The sequence below is a fragment of the Antechinus flavipes genome, chromosome 1, assembly GCF_016432865.1.
Source record: "Antechinus flavipes isolate AdamAnt ecotype Samford, QLD, Australia chromosome 1, AdamAnt_v2, whole genome shotgun sequence".
NCBI classification, from domain to species: Eukaryota; Metazoa; Chordata; class Mammalia; order Dasyuromorphia; family Dasyuridae; genus Antechinus; species Antechinus flavipes.
Genome location: NC_067398.1, coordinates 229,315,777 through 229,338,880, shown reverse-complemented (window position 1 = coordinate 229,338,880; position 23,104 = coordinate 229,315,777). Strand labels below are relative to the sequence as shown.

At 33.9% G+C, this 23,104-nt stretch overlaps 1 protein-coding gene across 1 annotated transcript in view; it reads left to right on the top strand.

The window, feature by feature from the left end:
• The first annotated feature begins 716 nt into the window (after positions 1 to 716).
• COPS3 (COP9 signalosome subunit 3) overlaps positions 717 to 23,104 on the top strand; it is a 36,823-nt gene continuing 14,435 nt past the window's right edge. The window contains exons 1-5 of the mRNA XM_051997545.1: positions 717 to 939; positions 6,569 to 6,698; positions 18,440 to 18,552; positions 18,641 to 18,690; positions 20,036 to 20,128. Of these exons, the coding sequence (XP_051853505.1) occupies positions 879 to 939; positions 6,569 to 6,698; positions 18,440 to 18,552; positions 18,641 to 18,690; positions 20,036 to 20,128 (447 nt within the window). The 5' untranslated portion in view covers positions 717 to 878. The remainder of the gene's footprint in view (positions 940 to 6,568; positions 6,699 to 18,439; positions 18,553 to 18,640; positions 18,691 to 20,035; positions 20,129 to 23,104) is intronic.

Below are 23,104 nucleotides of genomic sequence, written 5' to 3'. Positions count from 1 at the left end.
AGAATTAAAGACGTGGCAACAAATCAGATCTGGGGCATGAGAGGAAGAAGGCAAAGATGACACCTAGGTTTTGAGCCTAGAAGTTTAGTGGTGTCCTGGAAATAATAATAGAAATAACACATATCGTGTTTTCAAAGTTTTTCACGTGCTTTGCAAATATCTTACTTTGTCCTCACAAACCCAAGGGAGGTAAAGGCTATGCTTATCCCCATTTTACATATGGGGAAACTAAACCTTTGAGAGGGTGACTTGCCCACGATCATAATCAAGGAAGTGTCTGAGGTTGGATTCGACTCCAGGTCTGGTTCTTTAATGAGTCATCCAGTTGCCTACGAGGAATAGAATTTATACACACACATGCATATAATACTATAAGAGAAAGGTCCTCAATCTCAAATAGGCCATTTCCATGTCAACAAAGTATCTCAGAGTAACAAGCATCAAGACAACTCGGGAAGTGGGAAGAGAACCAAGACCTGGTTTTATTTTCGTGGTTCTGAACCTCCCCTTATGTAAAATGAAGAGATGCTCTATATCTAGGAGCTTCCTATAACAACATTATAGCAGATGGCACAATTTTAAATTTTCTCCAAACTTCTCTTCCTCAGGCGGCAAAATAAGCCATCTGCCTTCCTAAAGTGAACAACTATTTCTATGGCAACAGCAACCGGTCTTCTAGCGTTGTAATCTCGCGATACCTATCTCGACGGAAGTGACGGCAAGCGGGAGTTCCTGAGGGGCTCCCCCCCCCCCCCCCCAACCTCGGTCAATCGCTGCTAGTCTACAGAGCTCCAACCTTTTCCCGCCCGAGGAACTGCTGCCGCCAGGACCTCCCTCTGCCCTCTTTCCCCGTCTCCCCCGTTCCCTTCCTCCCCGGGATGAACATGGCGTCCGCCCTGGAGCAGTTCGTGAACAGCGTCCGGCAGCTCTCCGCTCAAGGTCAGCCTCCAGGCCGCCGATCTCGGCCCGGTCCGGCCCGGCCCACACTCCTTTACTTGGGCCGTCGCTCACTCTCCTCCGCAGGCAGAGGGGCCCTGGGTCAGGGAGGCGCCGTCTCGTTCGAGCCTCATTCATTCCCTAGGCCTAACCCTCCCACCTTCCGTCTGGCTCCCGCGCCAAGCTGCGGCGGAGCCTCCTCCGCCAGGGGCCCAGCTGGTGGCTCTGGAAGCTGGTCTCCCTGCGAAGGCTTCCCCTCCCCCCTTAAGTCCCCCGGCTCCGCCTCCACCTGCCGTTTGTGGAGGGAGGAGAGAAGAGAATGATCTTCCTTTCTTACTCCCGTTTCCGAGCCCAGATCCCATCCCCTCTTGGCACCCAGGCCGGGTCCCCCTCGGAAAAGAGTCGCTTTACTTGACAGTTTGCTGGGCGGTGACTTCCGCCATCGCTTTATCCTGCACAGTGATTGGCGAGGGGGTCCCCCCTTCCCTTTCCATAGATTGGCGGAACACCTGTCAGTCTTACCCACTACCCCTTCGGGAGCTTCAGGGGAAGAAGTCTCTCTATATAGTTTGTGTTGTGGGCTCCTGCTCCTCACGATCACACCTGGACTGTCAGCTTTTCCCTTTGAATACTAAAGGACATGTGCACCAACGGTTTCTCTTGTCTTTACTAGTTTCTGCTTCCCATCCTCTTTTCAGAATCTACAACTGTGTGCACCTTGCTCTCCTCCTAATAAGCCAGCAGATTGGGAAAGCCTTATGGAATTTTTTTTTAGGATACACTGAAGAGAATTCCTGGTAGAATTCTAGAACAATATTATTAAGGGTGGGAGAGCATTTTTTAAGTACTTAAGAAAGAGATGATTATTAAGAGCCAGCCTGAGTTTGTTAAAGAGATGTAGTTTGACAAAAAATACTGGGTTTGGAATCAGCAAGACCTGAGTTCAAATTCCTGATCCTTAATTTTTCCTTAAAATAGTGATAAAATAATAGAGATAATCACCAAAATAGTGATAATAGTCTTGGTAGTCCTTCCTTAAAGTGATTGCCAGACTTAAAATGAGCTATTGTGTGTAAAGCTCTGCAAATTTTGGAGACCTAAGTGTCTAAATTATATATCATATTATATAGCATAATATGTGTTTAATATTATAAGAACAGGTTATAATATAATTTCCTCTTTTAACTGAGTTTAAACTAAAAGCTCAAGAAAATAATTTGGCAAGGTCCCTGACCATATATATCCTTATGGGTTTGATGAACTAAATGACAGAACTGTTTGAATGGGTTCAGAGAGATTGCTAATGATATACCCTAGATTTCTGCCTTTAGCCCAATTTTGTTCAGCTATCTAATCAATTATTTGGATAAAACAACTTAGCTCAAATTTGTTGTTGATACTAGCTCATAGCTACATAGGATGATAGAAGTTGAAACTAAAAAGATCTTGACAACCTGCTTTACTTTCTAAGTTTAGTCACTAAGATTTGTGAACTTATTACATATACCCATAATGAATGGGGCTGAAATGAAGTAGAAAAAAATATAGGGCTTTGGACCTAAATTAAAAAAAAATCAATTGGACACATACAGAATGAGAAAGTAGTGTGAAGAACTAGGACTCTTGATGAAATGTTCTGTGTTAGAAAGAGCTAATGAATAATGCCCATGGTGTGGGACATATCATACTACTATAATACACCATCACTGTATGCTCTATTCAGATCATTAAGACATTATTGTGCCAAATTCCTTGTACCATAATCTAGGATACATATTGATTAGCTAAAATGTGTCGAGAAGAGGGTGATTAGGAAGTTGAGGGGACTTATAAAAAGATAGATTAAAGGAACTAGTGAGATTTAGGCTAAAGAAGATTTAGGGGAATATGATAGTTTTGAGGTAGTGAGTTATCATGTGGAAGGATTAGGCTTTTTCTGCTTGTTTAGAATAAGATACAGAAAGGCATATTTCAGTGAAATCTAAAGAATAATTTCCTATAAATTAAAACTGCTCCAAATCTGAACTAGACTTCAAGTGCAGTGAGTGCCCTGTCATTAGATGTGAACACATGTCAGGAATACTGTAAATTAGATCCATCATTTGGATAGAAATTGGACTAAATATGTCAAAGATTCTTCCAGCATTAAGGTTGTGCTTCTATGAGAGGCAATTTGTTCCTCATTGCTTCATATCCTTAGTTTCATGTTCTAGGTAAAGGCATTCAAGACTAAATGGGGGAATGAGGGTAAAGAGATCATGATTCAATAGTAAAAACACTAGACTCGGAATTCGGAGACTTAGATTTAAGTTCCATGAAAATGGAAGTTTGTTGTCTATATGGTCTTAAATCATTTCATCTCTTTGCTCCTCAGTTTCTCAAACGTAAGGATAATAATCATTTTAGTAATTATCTCATAGCATTGTTTGGAGAGTCAAATGAAATAACAGCAAAGTTCATATATGTAAATTGTTCTGTATGTTCAGCTGCTAATACATATTCGAATGTTGAGCAAGTAACTTAATTAATCTGTACTTTATAGGATTTGGAGCTGAAAGGGATCATATTTATCATCTCTTCCAACTTTCATTTTGCAGATGGGTAAACTGAGGTTTAGAGAGATTAACTGATTTGTTCAAATTAGTAAGTAATAGTTCATTGCAAAATAAATGATGTTCTGATTTGTCACTAAGATTTGTGAACTATTATGTTCGTGCACATGTGTGCTTTTTTCTTTATTTGTAACCCAAAGACCTACAATTAAGACCTACAAGTGTCTGACAACATAGGAGCCCTTATTATGCTTTTTGATTGGTTGTTTGATTTGTTGTCCTCTCTTAACTGATGCTATATGGCATCAATTCTTGAATAAGTGATTTGCTCAAGGAAAAGAAACTCTTTATGAGATCCCATGTTTTTACTTCCCTAATGTTGTTTTCCATTTTTGACACAACTGTTGAATACATTGCTATCCTTTCCCTTTTTGTGATTTGTGTCTGTTATATTGAAAGAAGTAGTGATAAGGTAAATTTCCTTAACTCTGATCATTGCTGCTAATCATAATATTATGAGGAAAAAATATTATGAGGAAAAAGCAAAAGTTAAAACTTGAAATACTTAGTCATATTTTATATTCCGAGTTGATCATCAGAAACTTATTTATCTTAAAACTCTTAAATGGTATTATTTCTTTAACCTCCCAAATGTCAGGATTTCTGATAGATGTGAAGAAGCATATTATATCAGACTTATTTGTTTAATTATAGTTAGTTATTTTGATCAAATTTGGACCTATTCATCATGTTTATTAGTTATTAGCAATTAAATGAGGGAAATGGAATGTCTCATTTTTTGCTTATTAGTAGAAAGTTTATATCTTTTGCTATCTATAGATACTTTTACCAATGGATATATTTTCCAATTTTAGTTTTTCTTCTTAGTCCAGAATTGACTGATTCTCTGTCACCAATTATGGAGTATATCTTATTATACATCTCAGTCCTGCTTTATCTTCTTAATTGTCCTAAATATAATTTTCTTGTTTAGCTATTCTTTGATATTTTTTGGTTTGAAACATTTTTTACCTAAAAGTAGAGTATAGGAAAAAAAAGTTGAGATGTTATAAATTAGAAGAAATGATCTTGTTGATTTTTATACATAAGGACCTTTGATAAATAAAGAAAGGGAATTATGTTTTTCAGTTGAACTTGTGGTTCTATTATGTAAGGATATGTAATTGATATTAAGAATATGGAGCTTGCTTATTCTTATGTTGCATCTTATTCCAGATAAATTTATTCCACATAATTTATTCCAGATAGAATCTTCAATTTGGGTTTTAATTGCCACTTAAATCATTGTTATTCAGTTACATTGAATATTGTTATTCAATAACTTTAATAAAAAAAAGTCTATAAAATGATAAATGGACAAATGAACTATGAAATTAAAACAATCATTGTTGATATTTCCAAGTTTCAACTGTAAATAGTCATAATAATTGTGAAAGTTGACAGAATTAAAATAGCAACCCTGACCTTTAGTGATTTCCTGAACTGTTTGAGAATGAGGACAGTTATATAATTATTTGTTGATTTGTTTATTTAGTTAGTTAATTACATAGGTAATATTGTACTTTTTCTAATTATATATAAAGATAAATTTTAACATTCATTTAAAAATTTTTTTCAAGTTCCAAATTTTCTCCTATCTCTTCTTTAAGATAGTAAGCAACTTGATATCAGTATTTTATATTTATATGCACATATATGTATTATATATATACACACATGTGTTTGTGCACAATCATGTAAAATATATTTCCATATTGGTCATGTTGTGAAAGGAGAAACAGATCAAAAGAAAAAACCATGGGGAAAAAAGTAAGGTGAAAACAGTATGTTTTGCTCTCCATTCAGACTATATTGTTTTCTTTCTCTGGATGTGGATGGCATTTTTCATCTGAGTCCTTTGGAAATATGATGGATCATTGTATTGCTGAGAATAATTTAAGTTATTTATAGTGATCATCACACAATGTTGCTATTACTGTATACAATGTTCTGGTTCTGTTTATTTCAGTTTATATTAGTTCATGAAAGTTTTTCTAAAATTTGCCTATTTATCATTTCTTATAGCACAATAATATTGCATTGCATTCATATACCATAACTTGTATACCCATTCCCCCATTGATGGGCATCCCTTTCATTTACATTTTTTTGCCACTATAAAAAGAAATGCTATAAATATTTTTTATACAAATAGATCCTTCTCCCTTAAAAAAAAAAAAATCTCCTTGGGATATAAACTTAGTAAAAGGATTGCTAGTTGAAGGTATATATAGTTTGCCCTTGGGAACAGTTTGATGCACAAATTTACTAACATTTCCATTCCAAATGTTCCTATGGACTTTTGCCTGACCTGTGATAAAGCCTTCTGAGCTCATATTGTTCTGCTCACCCACAGTTGGACACACTATATCTTGACTCCAACATAGCAATGTCATTTTGGTCCCCTTTGGGAATGGACAACCTCTACCTTTAGTGTCTCAATTTTCTCATATCCCCTTCAACATTTATTATTTTCCTTTTCTGTCATACCAGCCAATCTGATAGGTGTGAGGTGTACTACTGATAGGTGTGAGGTGAGTTGCTTTAATTTGCATTTGTCTGATGAGTAATAATTTAGAATATTTTCATCTGAAAACTGCCTATTCATATCCTTTGACCATCCAGTTGGGGAATGACTTATATTTCTTATAAATTTGACTCAGATTATAAATTTGGATCTCTATAAGATCTTTATCAGAGATACTTGCTGTAAAAATTGTTTCTTTGTGCTTTCCCTCTAATCTTGGTTGCATTGGTTTTGTTTATTAAAAAAAAACCTTTTTAATTTAATATAATCAAATTTTCTATTTTAAATCTTGTAATGTTCTGTTTTCCTTATGTAGTCTTATTTAGTCCTTTTATAAAGAATACTTATATTAGCCTCAAAGATCACAACTTAATATTTATAAACTCTTAAGTTTATTCTTTATTTTTTCCATATTTTTATGATATTTTCTTTATCCCTTCATGTCAGTTTACTGTGCCATAAGTGAATGAAACCATTATTCGATGTTTTCTAGGGCAAATGACTCAACTTTGTGAATTGATAAACAAAAGTGGAGAACTTCTAGCAAAAAATTTATCTCATCTTGATACAGTGCTTGGTGCTTTGGATGTACAAGAGCATTCCTTGGGTGTCCTTGCAGTTCTGTAAGTGCTGTTTTATTATGATGGATATAAACTTACCTTAACCCTTAAATTAACTTAAAAATTTTATGAACCAGACTTTTTTGGATTTTTTTTTTTATGTAAGGAAGAAAATTATTTAAAGAAAATTCAAATTTTCTGTAAAACTGGAGCTATCATTACTATGATTACAATAGTAACATAGTAATGTTAGAATTTCTCAACATTATTGAATCTGATGTGGACAGTGGAGTTTTTAGTGGTATTTTAGCATTATAACAAGTAATGATATTTGAAATAACACATAAATAAATGGGAAAATATTGATTAGCACAAAATAAATTAACATAAGATGACAACAAACAATGAAGAAATTCTGTCAGTTAAGAGAAGCCCAAGAAGCAAACTTGAAAGAAGTGAGTAATCTTGGAACAAATCCTGAGTCAGAGGAAAGAATAATCTTTGGAGTTGGAGAAAAAAAATTTATTTGGCTGTAAGATATATAAAAATAGCTATAGAAAATGAAGAAGGGAAACAATGAAATTAGAATTGAAATAGAAGCTCTTGAAGGAAGAATTCATAGGCGAATAGAAAGTGGAAAGTCTTTTTCAAGTAGTAGATGCCCTGAAAAAACAAATGGAAGAGTTAGAACTCAAGGATTCCATGAAACTATTAGAAATAGAAAAAAAAAAAAGGTTAAAATAGGGTTAAATAGAAAAAAATATAAGGTACCTTCTGTCAAAAATAACTGACCTGGGAAACTGATTGAGAAAAAATAATTTGAATCATTGGATTTTCTGAAAATCATAAACAAACAAAATACTTGGATGCTGTAATTCAGAAATCATTTTTAAAAAACTATCCAGAGTCATCAGAAGCAGAGGTCAAAGTCAAAATAGAATCCACTGATCATCTGAAAAAAGTCTCAAACTGACCTAGGAATCTTATACCCTATATCCAGTTTTCAAATCAGAGAAAAAAAATATTGAAAACAGCCAGAAAGAGGTTCATATCAAGATGGCACAATAATGATGGATGAAGCATGTATTAAGTACACATGATATGTTAAGGACAAGGATTGCAAATAGACAAATACAATAGTTCTTGCTCTCAAAGGACTCATGTTCTAAATAAAGGACACTACATAAATAGAAGTTTTCAACTGCAAAAGTTCCTTGATTCTAAGTTTGTAGTAGCAAAGTCAGATGATAATGCCTCTTTTTTGTCATTTCTACTGCTAAAAATATATCAGTTGTTGAACTGACTGTGCCTAAGACATTGGAAATAAGAATTCTCTTTTCTGATTTCTTTAAAAAGATGTGATTGTAGCACCTGCAGAACCTGGTGCCAAATTGCCTTTCTAGTAAGTTAGTAAACATTAATTACCTATCCTTCCGATCTTTGTGCTAACCACTGAGATAAAAACAAGAAAAAGAAATTGTTCCTGCCCTCAAGGAGCTTACAATCTAACGGGAGAGGACTTTCTACAAAAGGAAACTTTAGAGTCAAGGAGGAGAAGGTACCCTAGCTAGCTTTAGAGGTATGATGGAAAAGTTTAAAGGAATAGAACCTAATGGGAAATGAAGAGATGGCTGACTTGGATACCCTTCTCAAACGGAGGTTTTGGGAAGAGCTTGGCACTCTACTCTCCAGTTAGGGGAGGAGAAGATAGTTTTGAGTACCAAAGCTGGTTTCGCAGAATAATGAAGTTTCTCATGATGAATTCTTAGGGGCTAGGTAGAGAAGTCCAAAGGAGTGCAGGTGAGTGAGAAATAAAAAGACAGCTTTAATTTATGGCCTTAGATCACATCCAGACCAAGAAGCAAAAGAGATTTTTTTGTTAGGTTGATGGCAGAGGGCTTTGTACAACAAACTATTTTACATGAGAGAAAATCTTGGAGTTTAACATTCCAAAAGACAGAAGGACAACAACCAAGAATAACAACCTGAAAAACTAAGTATAATCTTAGAGGAGAGAAAATGGACTTAAATATTTTTTTAAATAAATTTCATTAAATATTTCCCAATTACATATAAAAATTTTAACATCAGTTTTTTAAAAATTTTGAATTCCATTCATTCCCTTCTTCTTTTCCTGCCTCCCCCCTTTTTGAGAAGGCTAGCAATTTGATATCAGCAATATGTGCAAAGTCTTGTAGAACATTTCCATATTAGCCATATTGTAAAAGAAAACAAAACAAAAAAAAAGAAAAAAGTTTTCAGTAGCATTTTTTTTTCCAAATACACGATAAGGTAGTTTTCAACATTCATTTTTGTAAGACTTTGGGTTCCAAATTTTCCTCACTTACCTCTTCAACACAGTAAGCACTCTGATATAGATTAAATATGTGTAGTCGTTTTAAATATATTTTCATATTTGTCAAATTGTGGAAGAAAAATCAAAAGACCAAAAGGAAAAAAATGAAAAAGAAAGAAAAAAGTTTTTTTTTTTTTTTTAAGTATATTTCAGTCTGCCCTCAAAGTTCATTATTTCTCTGGAGGTAGGTTGCACCTTTTATCATGAATCCTTTGGAATTGTCTCAGCTCCTGTTGATCAGAGTAGCTGATTCTTTTTCACTAGATCATCCTTACAATATTGCTGTTGCTGTATACAATGTTTTCCTAATTCTGCTCACTTCCCTTTGCATCAATTCATATAAATTTTCTCAGGTTTTCTGAAAACGTCCTGTTCATCATTTCTTATAACACAATAGTGTTCTATTTTATCATAGGGATATACCACTGCTTGTTCATCCTTCCTCAATTCCTGAGCCTCCCCTTGATTTCCATTTTTCTGACACACAAAAATAGTTGCTCTAAATATTTGTGTACAGATAGGTCTTTTCTCTAGTAGTAATATTTTTGGGTCAAAGGATATGCATAGTTTTGTAGCCCTTTGGGCTTAGTACCAAACTGTTCTTCAGAATGTTGACTTTTTCACAGCTCCTCCATAGTTCATTTGTATCCCAATTTTTCCACATCCCTTCCAGTGGCATATTTCCATTAAAGATGAGAGAGGTGAGTAAAAACATATGTATATAGGCTATAGGTGTCATTACACCTCAAAATACATTATTGTATTTTAGAGAGGGGGATAAAGGAGGAAAGTATTTTAGTACAGAAACTAAGAGAAAGGAAAAGACTTATTGTTTCACATAAAGGGGTAGATGAAAAGAATATATATAAGCACTGAAGGAAGTATAGATGGATTGTTTATCTCTTTAAACTCACTCTTTTGTTTTAAATTTTTTTTTAATTTTTTAAAAAGCTTTTTATTTACAAAAATACACATGGGTAATTTTTCAACATTGACCTTGCAAAACTTCTGTTCCAAATTTTCCTCTTCTTCCCTGAACCTCCTCTCCCTAGATGGCAGATAGTCTAATACATGTTAAATATGTTAAAATATATGTTAAATCCTGCATAAGAAAAATCGGATCAAGAAGGAAAAAAAACTGAGAAAACAAAATACAAGCAAACAACAATAGAAAGAGTGAAAATGCTATGTTGTAGCCCACACTCAGTTCCCACAGTCCAGTTCCCACAGTCCTCTCTCTAAGTGTAGATGGCTCTTTTCATTACTGAACAATTGAAACTGGTTTGAATCATCTCATTTTTTTTTTTTTTTTGAGATTTTAATAACTTTTTATTGACAGAACCCATGCCAGGGTAATTTTTTACGGCATTATCCCTTGCACTCATTTCTGTTCGATTTTTCCCCTCCCTTCCTCTACCCCCTCCCCCAGATGGCTTGCCAGTATATCCTAGATACAATATATGTGTGCAGAACTGAACAGTTTTCTTGTTGCACAGGGAGAATTGGATTCAGAAGGTATAAATAACCCGGGAAGAAAAACAAAAATGCAAGCAGTTTATATTCATTTCCCGGTGTTCTTTTTTTGGGTGTAGCTGCTTCTATCCATCCTTGTTCAATTGAAACTGAATTAGCTCTCTTTATCGAAGAGATCCACTTCCATCAGAATACATCCTCAAACAGTATCGTTGTTGAAGTATATAATGATCTCCTGGTTCTGCTCATTTCACTTAGCATCAGTTCATGTAAGTCTCGCCAGTCCTCTCTGTATTCATCCTGCTGGTCATTTCTTACAGAACAATAATATTCCATAACGTGTATATACCACAATTTACTCAACCATTCTCCAATTGATGGGCATCCATTCATTTTCCAGCTTCTAGCCACTACAAACAGGACTGCCACAAACATTTTGGCACATACAGGTCCCTTTCCCTTCTTTAGTATCTCTTTGGGGTATAAGCCCAGTAGAAACACTGCTGGATCAAAGGGTATGCACAATTTGATAACTCTTTGAGCATAGTTCCAAATTTCTCTCCAGAATGGCTGGATGTGTTCATAATTCTACCAACAATGTATCAGTGTCCCTGTTTTCCCACATCCCCTCCAACATTCCACATTATCTTTCCCTGTCACTCTAGCCAATCTGACAGGTGTGTAGTGGTATTTCAAAGTTGTCTTAATTTGCATTTCTCTGATTAATAATGATTTGGAGCATTATTTTCATATGTCTATAAATAGTTTCAATTTCTTCATCTGAGAATTGTCTGTTCATATCCTTTGACCATTTATCAACTGGAGAATGATTTGATTTCTTATAAATTAGAGTCAATTCTCTATATAAATGAGACCTTTATCAGAACCTTTGACTGTAAAAATGTTTTCCCAGTTTATTGTTTCCCTTCTAATCTTGTCTGCATTTGTTTTGTTTGTACAAAAACTTTTCAATTTGATATAATCAAAATTTTCTATTTTGTGGTCAGTAGTGATCTCTAGTTCTTCTTTGGTCATAAATTCCTCCCTCTTCCACAGGTCTGAGAGGTAAACTATCCTATGCTCTTCCAATTTATTTGTAATCTCATTCTTTATGCCTAGGTCATGAACCCATTTTGACCATATCTTGGTGTATGGTGTTAAGTGTGGGTCAATGCCTAGTTTCTGCCATACTAATTTCCAGTTTTCCCAGCAATTTTTGTCAAATAATGCGTTCTTATCCCAAAAACTGGGGTCTTTGGGTTTGTCAAACATTATATTATTAAAGTTATTGGCTGTTTTGTCCTTTGAACCTAACCTATTCCATGGATCAACTAGTCTATTTCTTAGCCAATACCAAATGGTTTTAGTAACTGCTGCTTTATAATATAATTTTAGATCTGGTACAGCTAGGCCACCTTCATTTGATTTTTTTTTTTCATTAATTTCCTTGAAATTCTTAACCTTTTGTTTTTCCATATGAACTTTGTTGTTATTTTTTCTAGTTCATCGAAGTAGTTTTTTGGGAGTCTGATTAGTATCGCGCTAAATAAATAGATTAATCTAGGTAGTATTGTCATCTTTATTATATTTGCTCGCCCAATCCAAGAGCATTTAATATTTTTCCAGTTGGTTAGATCAGACTTAATTTGCTTGGAAAGTGTTTTGTAGTTTTGCTCATAAAGTTTCTGATTTTCCCTTGGCAGATGTATTTCTAAATATTTTATACAATTTGTAACTCTAACTGTTGGATTTTGTTAGTGACATATAAGAATGCTGATGACTTATGTGGGTTTATTTTGTATCCTGCAACTTTGCTGAAGGTGTGGATGAATCATCTCATTGTTGAAGAGAGCCACGTCCATCAGAATCGATCATCATATAGTCTTCTTGTAGCCGAGTATAATGATCTCCTGGTTCTGCTCATTTCACTTAGCATCAGTTCATGTAAGTCTCTCCAGCCTCTCCGAAATCATCCTGCTGGTCATTTCTTACAAAACAATAATATTCCATAACATTCATATACCATAATTTATTCAGCCATTCTCTAATTGATGGGCATCCATTAAGTATCCAGTTTCTTGCCACTACAAAAAAGGCTGCCACAAACATTTTTGCACATGTGGGTCCCTTTTCCTCCTTTAAGATCTCTTTGGGATATAATCTCATCAGAAACACTGCTAGATGAAAGGTATGCACATTTTGATAACTTTTGACTAAAGTTCCAGATTGTTCTCTAGAATGGCTGGATCAGTTCACCAACAATGTATTAATGTCCCAGTTTTCCCACATCCCCTCCAACATTTGTCATTATCTTTCCCTGTCACTCTAGCCAATCTGAGAGAGATGTATAGTGGTACCTCAGAATTGTCTTACTTTGCATTTCTCTGATCAATAGTGATTTGGAGTCATATGATTAGAAATAGTTTCACTTTCTTCTGAAAATTGTCTCTTCATATCTTTTGACCATTTATCAATTGGAGCATGGCTTGAATTCTTATAAATTTGAGTTAATTCACTATCTACTTTAGAAATAAGGCCTTTATCAGAACCTTTGAATGTAAAAATGTTTTCCCATTTTATTGCTTCCCTTCTAATCTTGTCTGCATTAGTTTTATTTGTACAAAAACTTTTTAACTTAATATAATCAAAATTATCTATTTTATGATCAATAATGATCCCTAGTTCTTCTTTGGTCACAAATTCCTACCTCCTCCACAGGTCTGAAGAGATAAACTATCCTTTATTCTTCTAATTTGTTTAACTCATTCTTTATGTCTAGATCATGAACCCATTTTGACCTTATCTTAGTATACAGTGTTATTTGTGTGTCAATGCCTAGTTTCTTCCATATTAATTTCCAGTTTTCCCAGCAGTTTTTGTCAAATAGTGAATTCTTATCCCAAAAAGCTGTGATCTTTAGGTTTGTCAAATACTAGATCACTATAGTCATTGACTATTTTGTCCCATGAACTTAACCTATTCTACGAATTGACTACTCTGTTTCTTAGCCAGTACCAAATGGTTTTGATGACTGCTGCTTTAGTTTTAGGTCTGGCACATCTAGGCCACCTTCATTTGCTTTTTTTTTTTCCATTAATTCCCTTGAAATTCTTCACCTTTTGTTTAACCTCACTTTTAACAGTTTCAGGGCCAGAAAAAAGTTGCCCACATATAATATAGCATAGCGTATCGAAAATTTTCACAGTATTTAATAGCTACTGCTTAAATAAGGCAACACAGGATACAGACAGACTGCTGTGTATGTGTGTGTTGACAATTCAGATAACACAGTGTTTTATTTGTGTTTGTGTATATATGCACATATATGCACATTTTGTGTATGTATGTTACTTATAACAGAGAAAGATGCTTAAATTATTACAAAGGAAAAATATGTCCTTGTTAGTCCTTTATTATAGAAAAAAGAAAGCAGTGCTGTTTTTAGTTTACATATTTTTTTTTTTTGATGAGGCAATTGGGGTTAAGTGACTCGCCCAGGGTCACACAGTTAGGAAGTATCAAGTATCTGAGACAAAAAGTCAGGTCCTCCTGACTTCAGAGCTGGTGCTCTATACACTGCACTAGCTGTTCCCTTAGTCTGTATATTAAAGAAGCATCTTGAAGAAAGAACAAGAAAAATAGCAAATACTGTTGAAAATAAATTTAAAGTTAGAAATACATTAAACTAAAATGATAAAATCTGACTACAAATAAGAGAATCATTAAAAAAAAATTTAATGACCACATCTAGCCATATGCTCAAAAAGTTATCAAACTGTGTATACCCTTTGATCCAGCAGTGTTTCTACTGGGCTTATATATCCCAAAGAGATCTTAAAGCAGGGAAAGGAACCTGTATGTGCAAAAATGTTTGTGACAGCCCTCTTTGTAGTGACTAGAAACTGGAAATTGAATGGATGCCCATCAATTGGAGAATGGCTGAATAAATTGTGGTGTATGAATATTATGGAATATTATTGTTCTGTAAGAAATGACCAGCAGGATGATTTCAGAAAGGCCTGGAGAGACTTACATGAACTGATGCTGAGTGAAATGAGCAGGACCAAGAGATGATTATATACTTCAACAACAATACTATATGATGATCAATTCTAATGGACCTGGCTCTCTTCAACAATAAGATAAACCAAATCAGTTCCATTTGTTTAATAATGAGTAGAACTAACTATATCCAGCAAAAGAACTCTGGGAAATGAGTGTAAACCACTACATAACATTTCCAATCCCTCTGTTTTTGTCCACTTGCATTTTTGATTTCCTTCTCAGGTTAATTTTACCTTATTTCTAAGTCCGATTTTTTTGGTGCAGCAAAATAACTATATGGATATGTATACATATATTGTATTTAACATATACTTTAACATATTTAACAAGTATTGGTCTACCTGCCATCTGGGGGAGGGGGTGAAGGGAAGGAGGGGAAAAGTTGGAACAGAAGGCTTTGCAAGGTCATTGCTGAAAAATTACCCATGCCTATGTTTTGTAAATAAAAAGCTATAATAATAATAAAAAAGATTTATTATGAGAGCAATAAAAAAAATTTTTTTTAATAACCACACTTATATCTTAAGAAGCCTCCTATTACTTTGCAGAAGTTGGGATCCATGAGTATGAAATACTGTATAGAATCCCTGGCTCTATTGCCACTGTGCCACCTACCAGCACTCTAGAAATAATTATATCAAAGATTACTAACACTAAAATTTATGGGATTTGGTTTTTTTAAAAAGTAGAAATTTTATTTCTGAATACTTAGGTGAACAAAATTTTAAAAGGGATATTCAGTCAATTGAATGTACAATTAGGGAGCCTAGAAAGTAAATTAGCAATCCTATGTTATGCCACGAGTTATTTCTTAGGCATAGGATTGGGAACTCAGATTTCATTGACATAGAGAAATTAGATGGTATAGTGGATAAGTCTTGGACTTGAGTCAGGAAGGCATGAATTTGAATCCTGTCTCCTCTACCTGAGTCTTCTCTGAGTGACTAAGAAAATGACTTAAATTTTCTCAGTCTCATTTTCTTCATCCATAAAATGAGGATGATAATAATATATACTTCATAGAGTTGTTATGAGATAAAATCATATCAAATGAGTTAAAATATGTGATGTCCTTTGTGAATCTTAAAAAGCTATGTGAATACTAGTTCTCTTCATTATCATTTTTCTGGGCTTCACTTTCTTTATCTGTAAAATGAATTCTTAGATCCTTCCAACTTTAAATTTGTGATCCTAAAACAAGTTCAAAAGAAGAAATTTAGAAAGTTAGAAGAAAAATAGAGAAATCTAAGAATACAAAGACTATGTAACTAATATATAAAAGCTATTTTTTTTGATAAGCTATTGGCTAAGCTGATCAAGAAAAATAAAGGAAAATCAAAGGAAAATGGGCAAATAAAGTAAATAGATGTGTCAGAAACTACTCTACACAACCACACAGAAGTTGAGAGTATGGAATAGTAGATAAAAGCTAGCCTTGGAGTAAAAAACACCTGGATTCAAGTCCCTCCTCTGACTTTATGTTGACAGAATAAGCTTTCTGTACCAGAGAAATAGTGGAAATAGTCAAACGTCACCATATGTGATTACAGGCCTCTAAAGACTTAAGAAACCAAAGGAAGCAAATGAATATCTACAAATTGCCAAATACCTAAACAAGAAAAAGATCTTAACTCATTCTCAGAAAAAAATCAGGCCTGCAAGCCAGAAAGTAGAAAATCAGTGAAGAAACTACTTGAAATGACTAATAGCTTCAATAAAGTTAATGAAAACAAAATAAATCTACCAGAAGCATCATTAGTATTTCTCTAAAGGACTAAAAAAAAAACGGAGAAGAAACTATGGTAAAATGAGAAATTTCCCTCAACCTGTCTGGTAAAAACCATAAAATATCTGGAAGCTAATTTATCAAGATAGATTTGGCCAAATTTTTCACCAAATTAAAAATTTGTATTTGCAAAGATTGAATTATGCAAATTATCAATATTGGAGAGGCTATGTATGGAAGACTAGTTAGAACACTAATCTCTGAATCAATGAATTAATCCAACTGTTCTAAATATACCCTAGAATTAACAGTTGTCTTCTAAAGTTATAGAGATAGGAGCAATCAATCAACAAGTACGTGAGTGCCTATCCTGTGCTAGGCATTATATTTTTAAGCACTAGAATTACAAATACAAAAAATGAAATAACCTCTACTCCCAAGGAAATTGCATTTTAAGACTCAGTATAGTGATAGAGATTTCATTGGTATGAGGAGCTCCCCGGTCAGCATGTATCTATTCTTTATAGTCTTAGTTGTCTTAAGTATCAGGCATGCTTAAGAGTAATTTGCTGAGTTAAAAACAGAACTTGGACCCAGGTGTTCCATGATTTGATGCTAATCTGTAACTTTCAAGAGTCAGTATGTATAAACAGATATTTATAACAGCACACTTTATGGAAAAAGTGAGTGCTCTTTGATGAATAGCTAAGAAAAAACCTGCTTTGTATAAATGTTATAATAGTTCAAACCTGGCCCAAGCTGGGATGTTACTTTAGATTTAAGATTGGGATTAACAAGTATATATTAAGTACCTGCTATGTAGCAAATACTGTGCGGAGTGCTGGGGATACAAACAAAGGAAGGCAAAAACAACCTTAATGGGGGAGATAACATACAAACAAGATATATTTCGGATACATTAGAAATAATCTCAGAGGGAAAACATTAACTTTCAGAGAGATTAGGGGAAACTTCTTACAGAAGGTAATAGGATTTTAGTTGATACTTTGAAGGAATCCAGAAGTTAGAAAAGAAGAGATAGAGGACTCTGAACATGAGGGATAGCCATTGAAATGCCTAGAATTAAGAGATGTGGGGTCTTATGCAAGTAATAGCAAAGAGGCTAGTGTCACTAAATCATAGAATATGTGAAAAGAGGTATTGGAGATACAAGAGTAAGGGTTGGGGTAGAGATAGGGGGAATGGAAAAGTAGGAAGGATCCAGGTTATCAGGGACATTAAAAGGAGATTTAAAGGATGGGAACTAGCAGTGATAAATGGATCAAGTGAGTATTTTTTATTGTGTGTGACATTTTTTTGGTTTCATTTTTGTTTTCCTTGGTTGTTTTTTTAAATAGCAAGAAAGCACCCAGTAGACAGAAAGAAATTAAAGATTAGTGAGAGATAGGGGTGAGGTGAGGTGGATAAAGGGGCATTCTGCCAAAGAAGACCAGATAAAGAGGATCATGTGTGCTTATAGAAGAGTTTCTGGGCAGGGGTGGCCTTTTCATGTGAGATGGGAAGCATACCAGGGGAAGGATATACTAAGCCAATTAAATCTTGAGAACAAAGCTTTTGAGAAAAAATTACTATAATCTTCATGAGGGGAGAACCTTAAAATATTGTTCCCACCATAAATGTAATGAAATATTGAGTAAGAATGTGAAAAATTCAGAAAAGCTTTGGAATATTTTTATAAACTGATAAGAGTAATAAAATAAGCAGAGCTACATGAGTACATGGCAGTATACACAATGAACTATGGTGATATACATGAAAAGGTTAACTAATGGAAGCCAGACCCTTACTCAGTGAAAGCCATTGAATATACAGAGGAACTGATAAGAGAATACCTCTTTCCTTTCAGCAAAGAGACAACAGATTTATGAGGCATGATATATTATCACACAGTATCAGATGTGATAATTGTTTCTGATACTTTTGCTTAATTGTTTTTCTTTTGTCATAAAGAAGGGTTCAATCTTGAGGAAAGGGTTTTTTAGAAAAGACTGAGATAAAGACAAAAGACATCAATAAGACATTTTTAAAAGGTGAGTTTAAGGTACCTTTCAAGGAAAGAGTAGAAGATTTTGCTATTTATACCTGTAAATTATTTTTCCTTGGTATCTGCTTGTCTTTCTTTCAAAAAATGAAAATAAATGAATCTTTGTTTCTTTATTTTAGGTTTGTGAAGTTTTCTATGCCCAGTGTACCTGACTTCGAAACATTATTCTCACAGGTTCAGCTTTTTATCAGCACTTGTAATGGGGAACATATTAGATATGCAACAGACACTTGTAAGTTATATATTAATTTATTTTTTCTGTTGAATTTGTTTTATGTTTACTGTAATTACTTGAAAAATTTTTTAATTGTTTTATCTAGTTGCTGGTCTTTGCCATCAGTTAACAAATGCTCTCGTGGAAAGAAAACAGGTGAGAAATTTTTTTTAGGCATTTTATTTATTTAGTCATAAATCCAAGATATAGTAATATTGTTTGTCTAACTTAACTTGTTTAGATTGAAATTTAAAGCTAATAATATTAATACTTTGTACATAGTACATCCCGAGCAGCTCAAAGTACTTTTCCCATGTCATTTAATTTCACTACTTTTGTAGACCAAATTAGTCAGCAGTGCTTGAAGTTTAAGGCAGTAGTCTTGGGACTTAATATAATACTTATTTTATTGTTTCTCTATCTGTTTGAATTTTAAATAGTTTTCAGTATGTTGGTCTGACAGAGACTGAAAATTCAAAATATGCATTAGATTCTATTAAGAATATTGTAGTTTGAAAGAAAGGCTCATAATACCCATCAGTCTCTTGACATGTGAATTCTTCAGTATATTTGAAATATGATTATAAAATGATGCTACCCAGAAAAATCAGTGAATGTCCTTCCGTTAGTCATACCTCACAGTATAAGGGCCTATATTTAATATTTTTTGTTTCAGTGTTAAATTCATGTATGAGATAATGTTCTTGGGAGGAAAGTTTATACTGTTCTAATTGGCTTTCCCAAAGAACAAGCGTCAGCACTTTTAATAATAATTTAAAGTTTCTCAACTTACTTCATCTAGCTTATGCATCCAAAAGTATCAAAAGTGGTAATATCCATAATTTGTAATTATAATGTCAGATTTCATCTATATACTTCCTTAACTGGTCAAATCACAACCTTTCCACACTGACATCTTAATGTGATTCTTATTATCCCATAAGTCACCCAAAGAGAATCAGCACAGCATGCTGAAAGCCTTTTTCTTGTTCTTTTAATATCTTGAAGATATTAAAAAAAAACTGACTCTTTGTTGTCTCTTATATTTGGTATATGACCAGCTCACTTTATTTTGTTAGATCGATTCTGGATAGTCTTTCATGACATTTCCTATAATGTAAGAGGTTGGTGACATGCCAGAACTTCTTTATATTTATATATACAGAATTTCTGCATTTTGTCTTTAAAGTTAATTAAAATTTTATTTAAAAATTGAAGAAATCTTGATGATTTGAGAAACTGACTTCCATAGTAAATAGTCTTCTGGTTTTTAGAGTCAGTGCTCAAATTGTATGTCTTATAAGAAATTCTTTCAAGCAATTAAAGGCCAATTTTTCCTATTATATGAAAACAACAGTTTCCTGAAAGGATATGGAAACCTCAGATTATTGTTTAAAAGGAACCTATCAATTAGTATTTTTTTTATTTGTAAGTGACAACATAAGATCCATTGTGCTGCCATCTATGAGAACTTATCTGAAAGAGATGTCATTTCTGACAGCCCCTGCGAGGAATTGGTATCCTCAGACAAGCCATAGACAAGATGCAGATGAATACAAACCAGTTGACTTCAATCCATGCAGATCTCTGCCAGGTAAGAAGTAGTATTATGAATAAATTTAAAGATTTAAAGTTTTTGATATTTATATATTTCATATACTCAGGTTATCATCAGTTGGGAAATAATATAGTCTTCACAGTTCTTCTATAGCTGGAAAATGACAACCTTCCAATATTAGTCAACTAATCGCTATCCATTTTTAATGATATAGGGACAAATGATACCAATAGAACATATTGTTAAGGATGATGAAATACTGGGCAAGAGAACTTAATGGGACAGTTTCTAAATCATTCCTTTTCATCTAGCTTTTTCAATAGGGTATAGGGAAAGGGAATAATCATTTATATCGTGCCAACTATATGCAGGGCACTGTCCTAAGCATTTTACAAATATTATTTCATTTTTACATTAACCCTGAACTATATTATTCTTCTTTATTGAGGGAACTGAGGCAGAAAAGGTTAAGTGACTTATTTAAAATCACTGTATTAGAAAGTGTCTGAGCGCAGATTTAAACTTAGATCTAAGCCCAGTACATTTTTAAAAATATATTTTCTATAATGGTAGATATATGGGGGTTTTTTGAGGTCATTTTTACATTTTCCTGATTTTTAGGAATGTGTAAGTCTTTTCCTTTGACTAGAAAGTTGTATTTCCTCTGTCATAAATGAGTTATGTGTGGGCAGCTAGGTGGCATAGTGGATTAGAGCAACAGTCCTGGCGTGAGGAAGCCTGGAGTTCAAATCTGGTTTCATACACTTAACACTTCCTGTCTGTGTAACCTGGGGCAAGCCTCCAGCTGCTCAAACTAGAAGACAAATGTAGTCTATATTTCTAGTGCTCTTGCTGCAGGTTTAGAAACCTGTTCTTTTGATGGTTTCTGTCTTGGGGTATCTTTTCCACCCCGCCCCCAGTTATATTTTGTTTGCATAGGCACAACAAGTGCCCTTTTTCTTTGGAGGGGAGTGTAAGAACACATATTGACTCATCTCTCTGGAAGAACTATACAAGCAGGGACCCATGGCTATGAGAGCCCTGAATGTGGTCCCTGGCACTTGTGGGATCTGGGGAGGATGTGGGAGTTCTCACTTTATAATTCAGTGATGTGTTTTGCATTTTAAAAAATATTCTTTTCCATTATGAATTTATAAGTCATTCACATGAAGCAGAGCAGCATGGTGTCAAGAGAATCAATCCTGGAATAAGAGCAACTGGAGTTCAAATCCTGCCTCTGACACTATCTGAGTCACCTTGGATAGATCACTTAGGCTCTCAGAGCTGTCAATTGATGGAACCTCTAAGGGCCTTTCTAGGTTTAGACCTTGGATCCTATAAGTGATATATATATATATATATATATATATATATATATATATATATATATATATATATATATATATATATATATATATATCACTATATAAAGGACAGAAGAGATGATTGCATATGTAACCATGAATTTTGATATATATAATTTGTATTTTTTTAAGTATATACATGAAATTTTACAGAGTAGTAACAGAATTACCCTAGGTATCCTTCTGAACTATTTTGTTTTTCTTTTTTGTGTGGTTTTAATGCTTTATTGATACGGTTTACTTGTTTTTCTTTCTTTTTTTTTGCCTCAATCATTATCTATTTATCATTCCACCATTCCTCCCAAATAGAAACCCATACATTATATCCAGACAAGCAAAACAAGTCAACATATTGATTGTGTGTGAAGATCTATGTCTTATTTTGTACCTCTAGAATATCATCTCTCTGACAAAAAGTGGGAAGCATGCTTTCATCCTTAGCCTTCTGAAGTCATGATTAATCAGAGCTCTTAACTCTTTCAGAGGTTTTTCCTTTGCATTATTGTGGTCCTTATTTAAATTGTACTTGCATTTCTATTCATGTCATTCTCTATGTGTTTGTACAAGTCTTTCCAAGTTTCTTTTACGGTGTCATATTCATAATGGCACAACAATATTCCCTAATGTTCACAAACTATAATTAATTCTTCCATTTCCTAGCTGGTAGATAGTCACTTGCTTTGTTTTTATTTGTTTCAACATAAAATGCTGCTATATAGCTTTTCCTTTCACAGTGCTTGCTCATAGCAAGAGCTTAATGCTTCTTGACTGACTATTTTCTTTGTTCTCAGTTTCTTTCCTCATAATGTATGCACTGTCTATCTATAGTGACTGTCTATATAGTGACTATAGTTGAAAATAGTTTTCAAGAATGGTTGGATTAGTTCATAGTGCCACCAATGCATTATTTATTAATGTTCTGTCCTTCCATGGCCCCTCCAACAATTGCTTTTTTCCTCTTTGCCAATCTGATAGGTATGTGATAGAATCTCACTATTGTTTGATTCATATTTATCTGTGATGGTTAAGAAGTTCATATTCTTTGACCATTTATTCATTGGAAAATACTCCTTATAAATAAATAAATCTTATATATTTGTTTTAATTCCCCATATTGTGCTCAGCTCCTTGCATATAGCTTGCATTTAATTCTTTACTGATTTGAATTGAGTTTCTGGACCATAGGACCAGACACAAGATTTTTATCACCTACCTACCTAGGACTGACAAAAATTATTTTTGGTAGCCATAATTTTTTTTTTTTTTTTTTAGTGACTGCAGATTTCATCTTTTAACTGAAAATTAAGAGGATAGAAGAAAATTCCTCAAAATTATCTACCAAAGCATATCCCAAAGATAGGTAATAGACAAAAAATAGGAAGGAGAATATTAATAGTAAGGACCACGTATTCAGAGGAAACCATAAAAAAGTAGATCTAGCAATTAAATGCTGGTCTTACATATCTATATGTAAAGTTCAAGTGTGAACTAGGGATTTTATTTTATTTTATTTATTTTTATTTTTTTAATAATTATAACTTTTTATTCACAGAACCCATGCCTGGGTAATTTTTTTACAACATTATCTCTTGCACTCACTTCTGTTCCGACTTTTCCCCTTTCTCCCTTCACCCCCTCCCCCAGATGG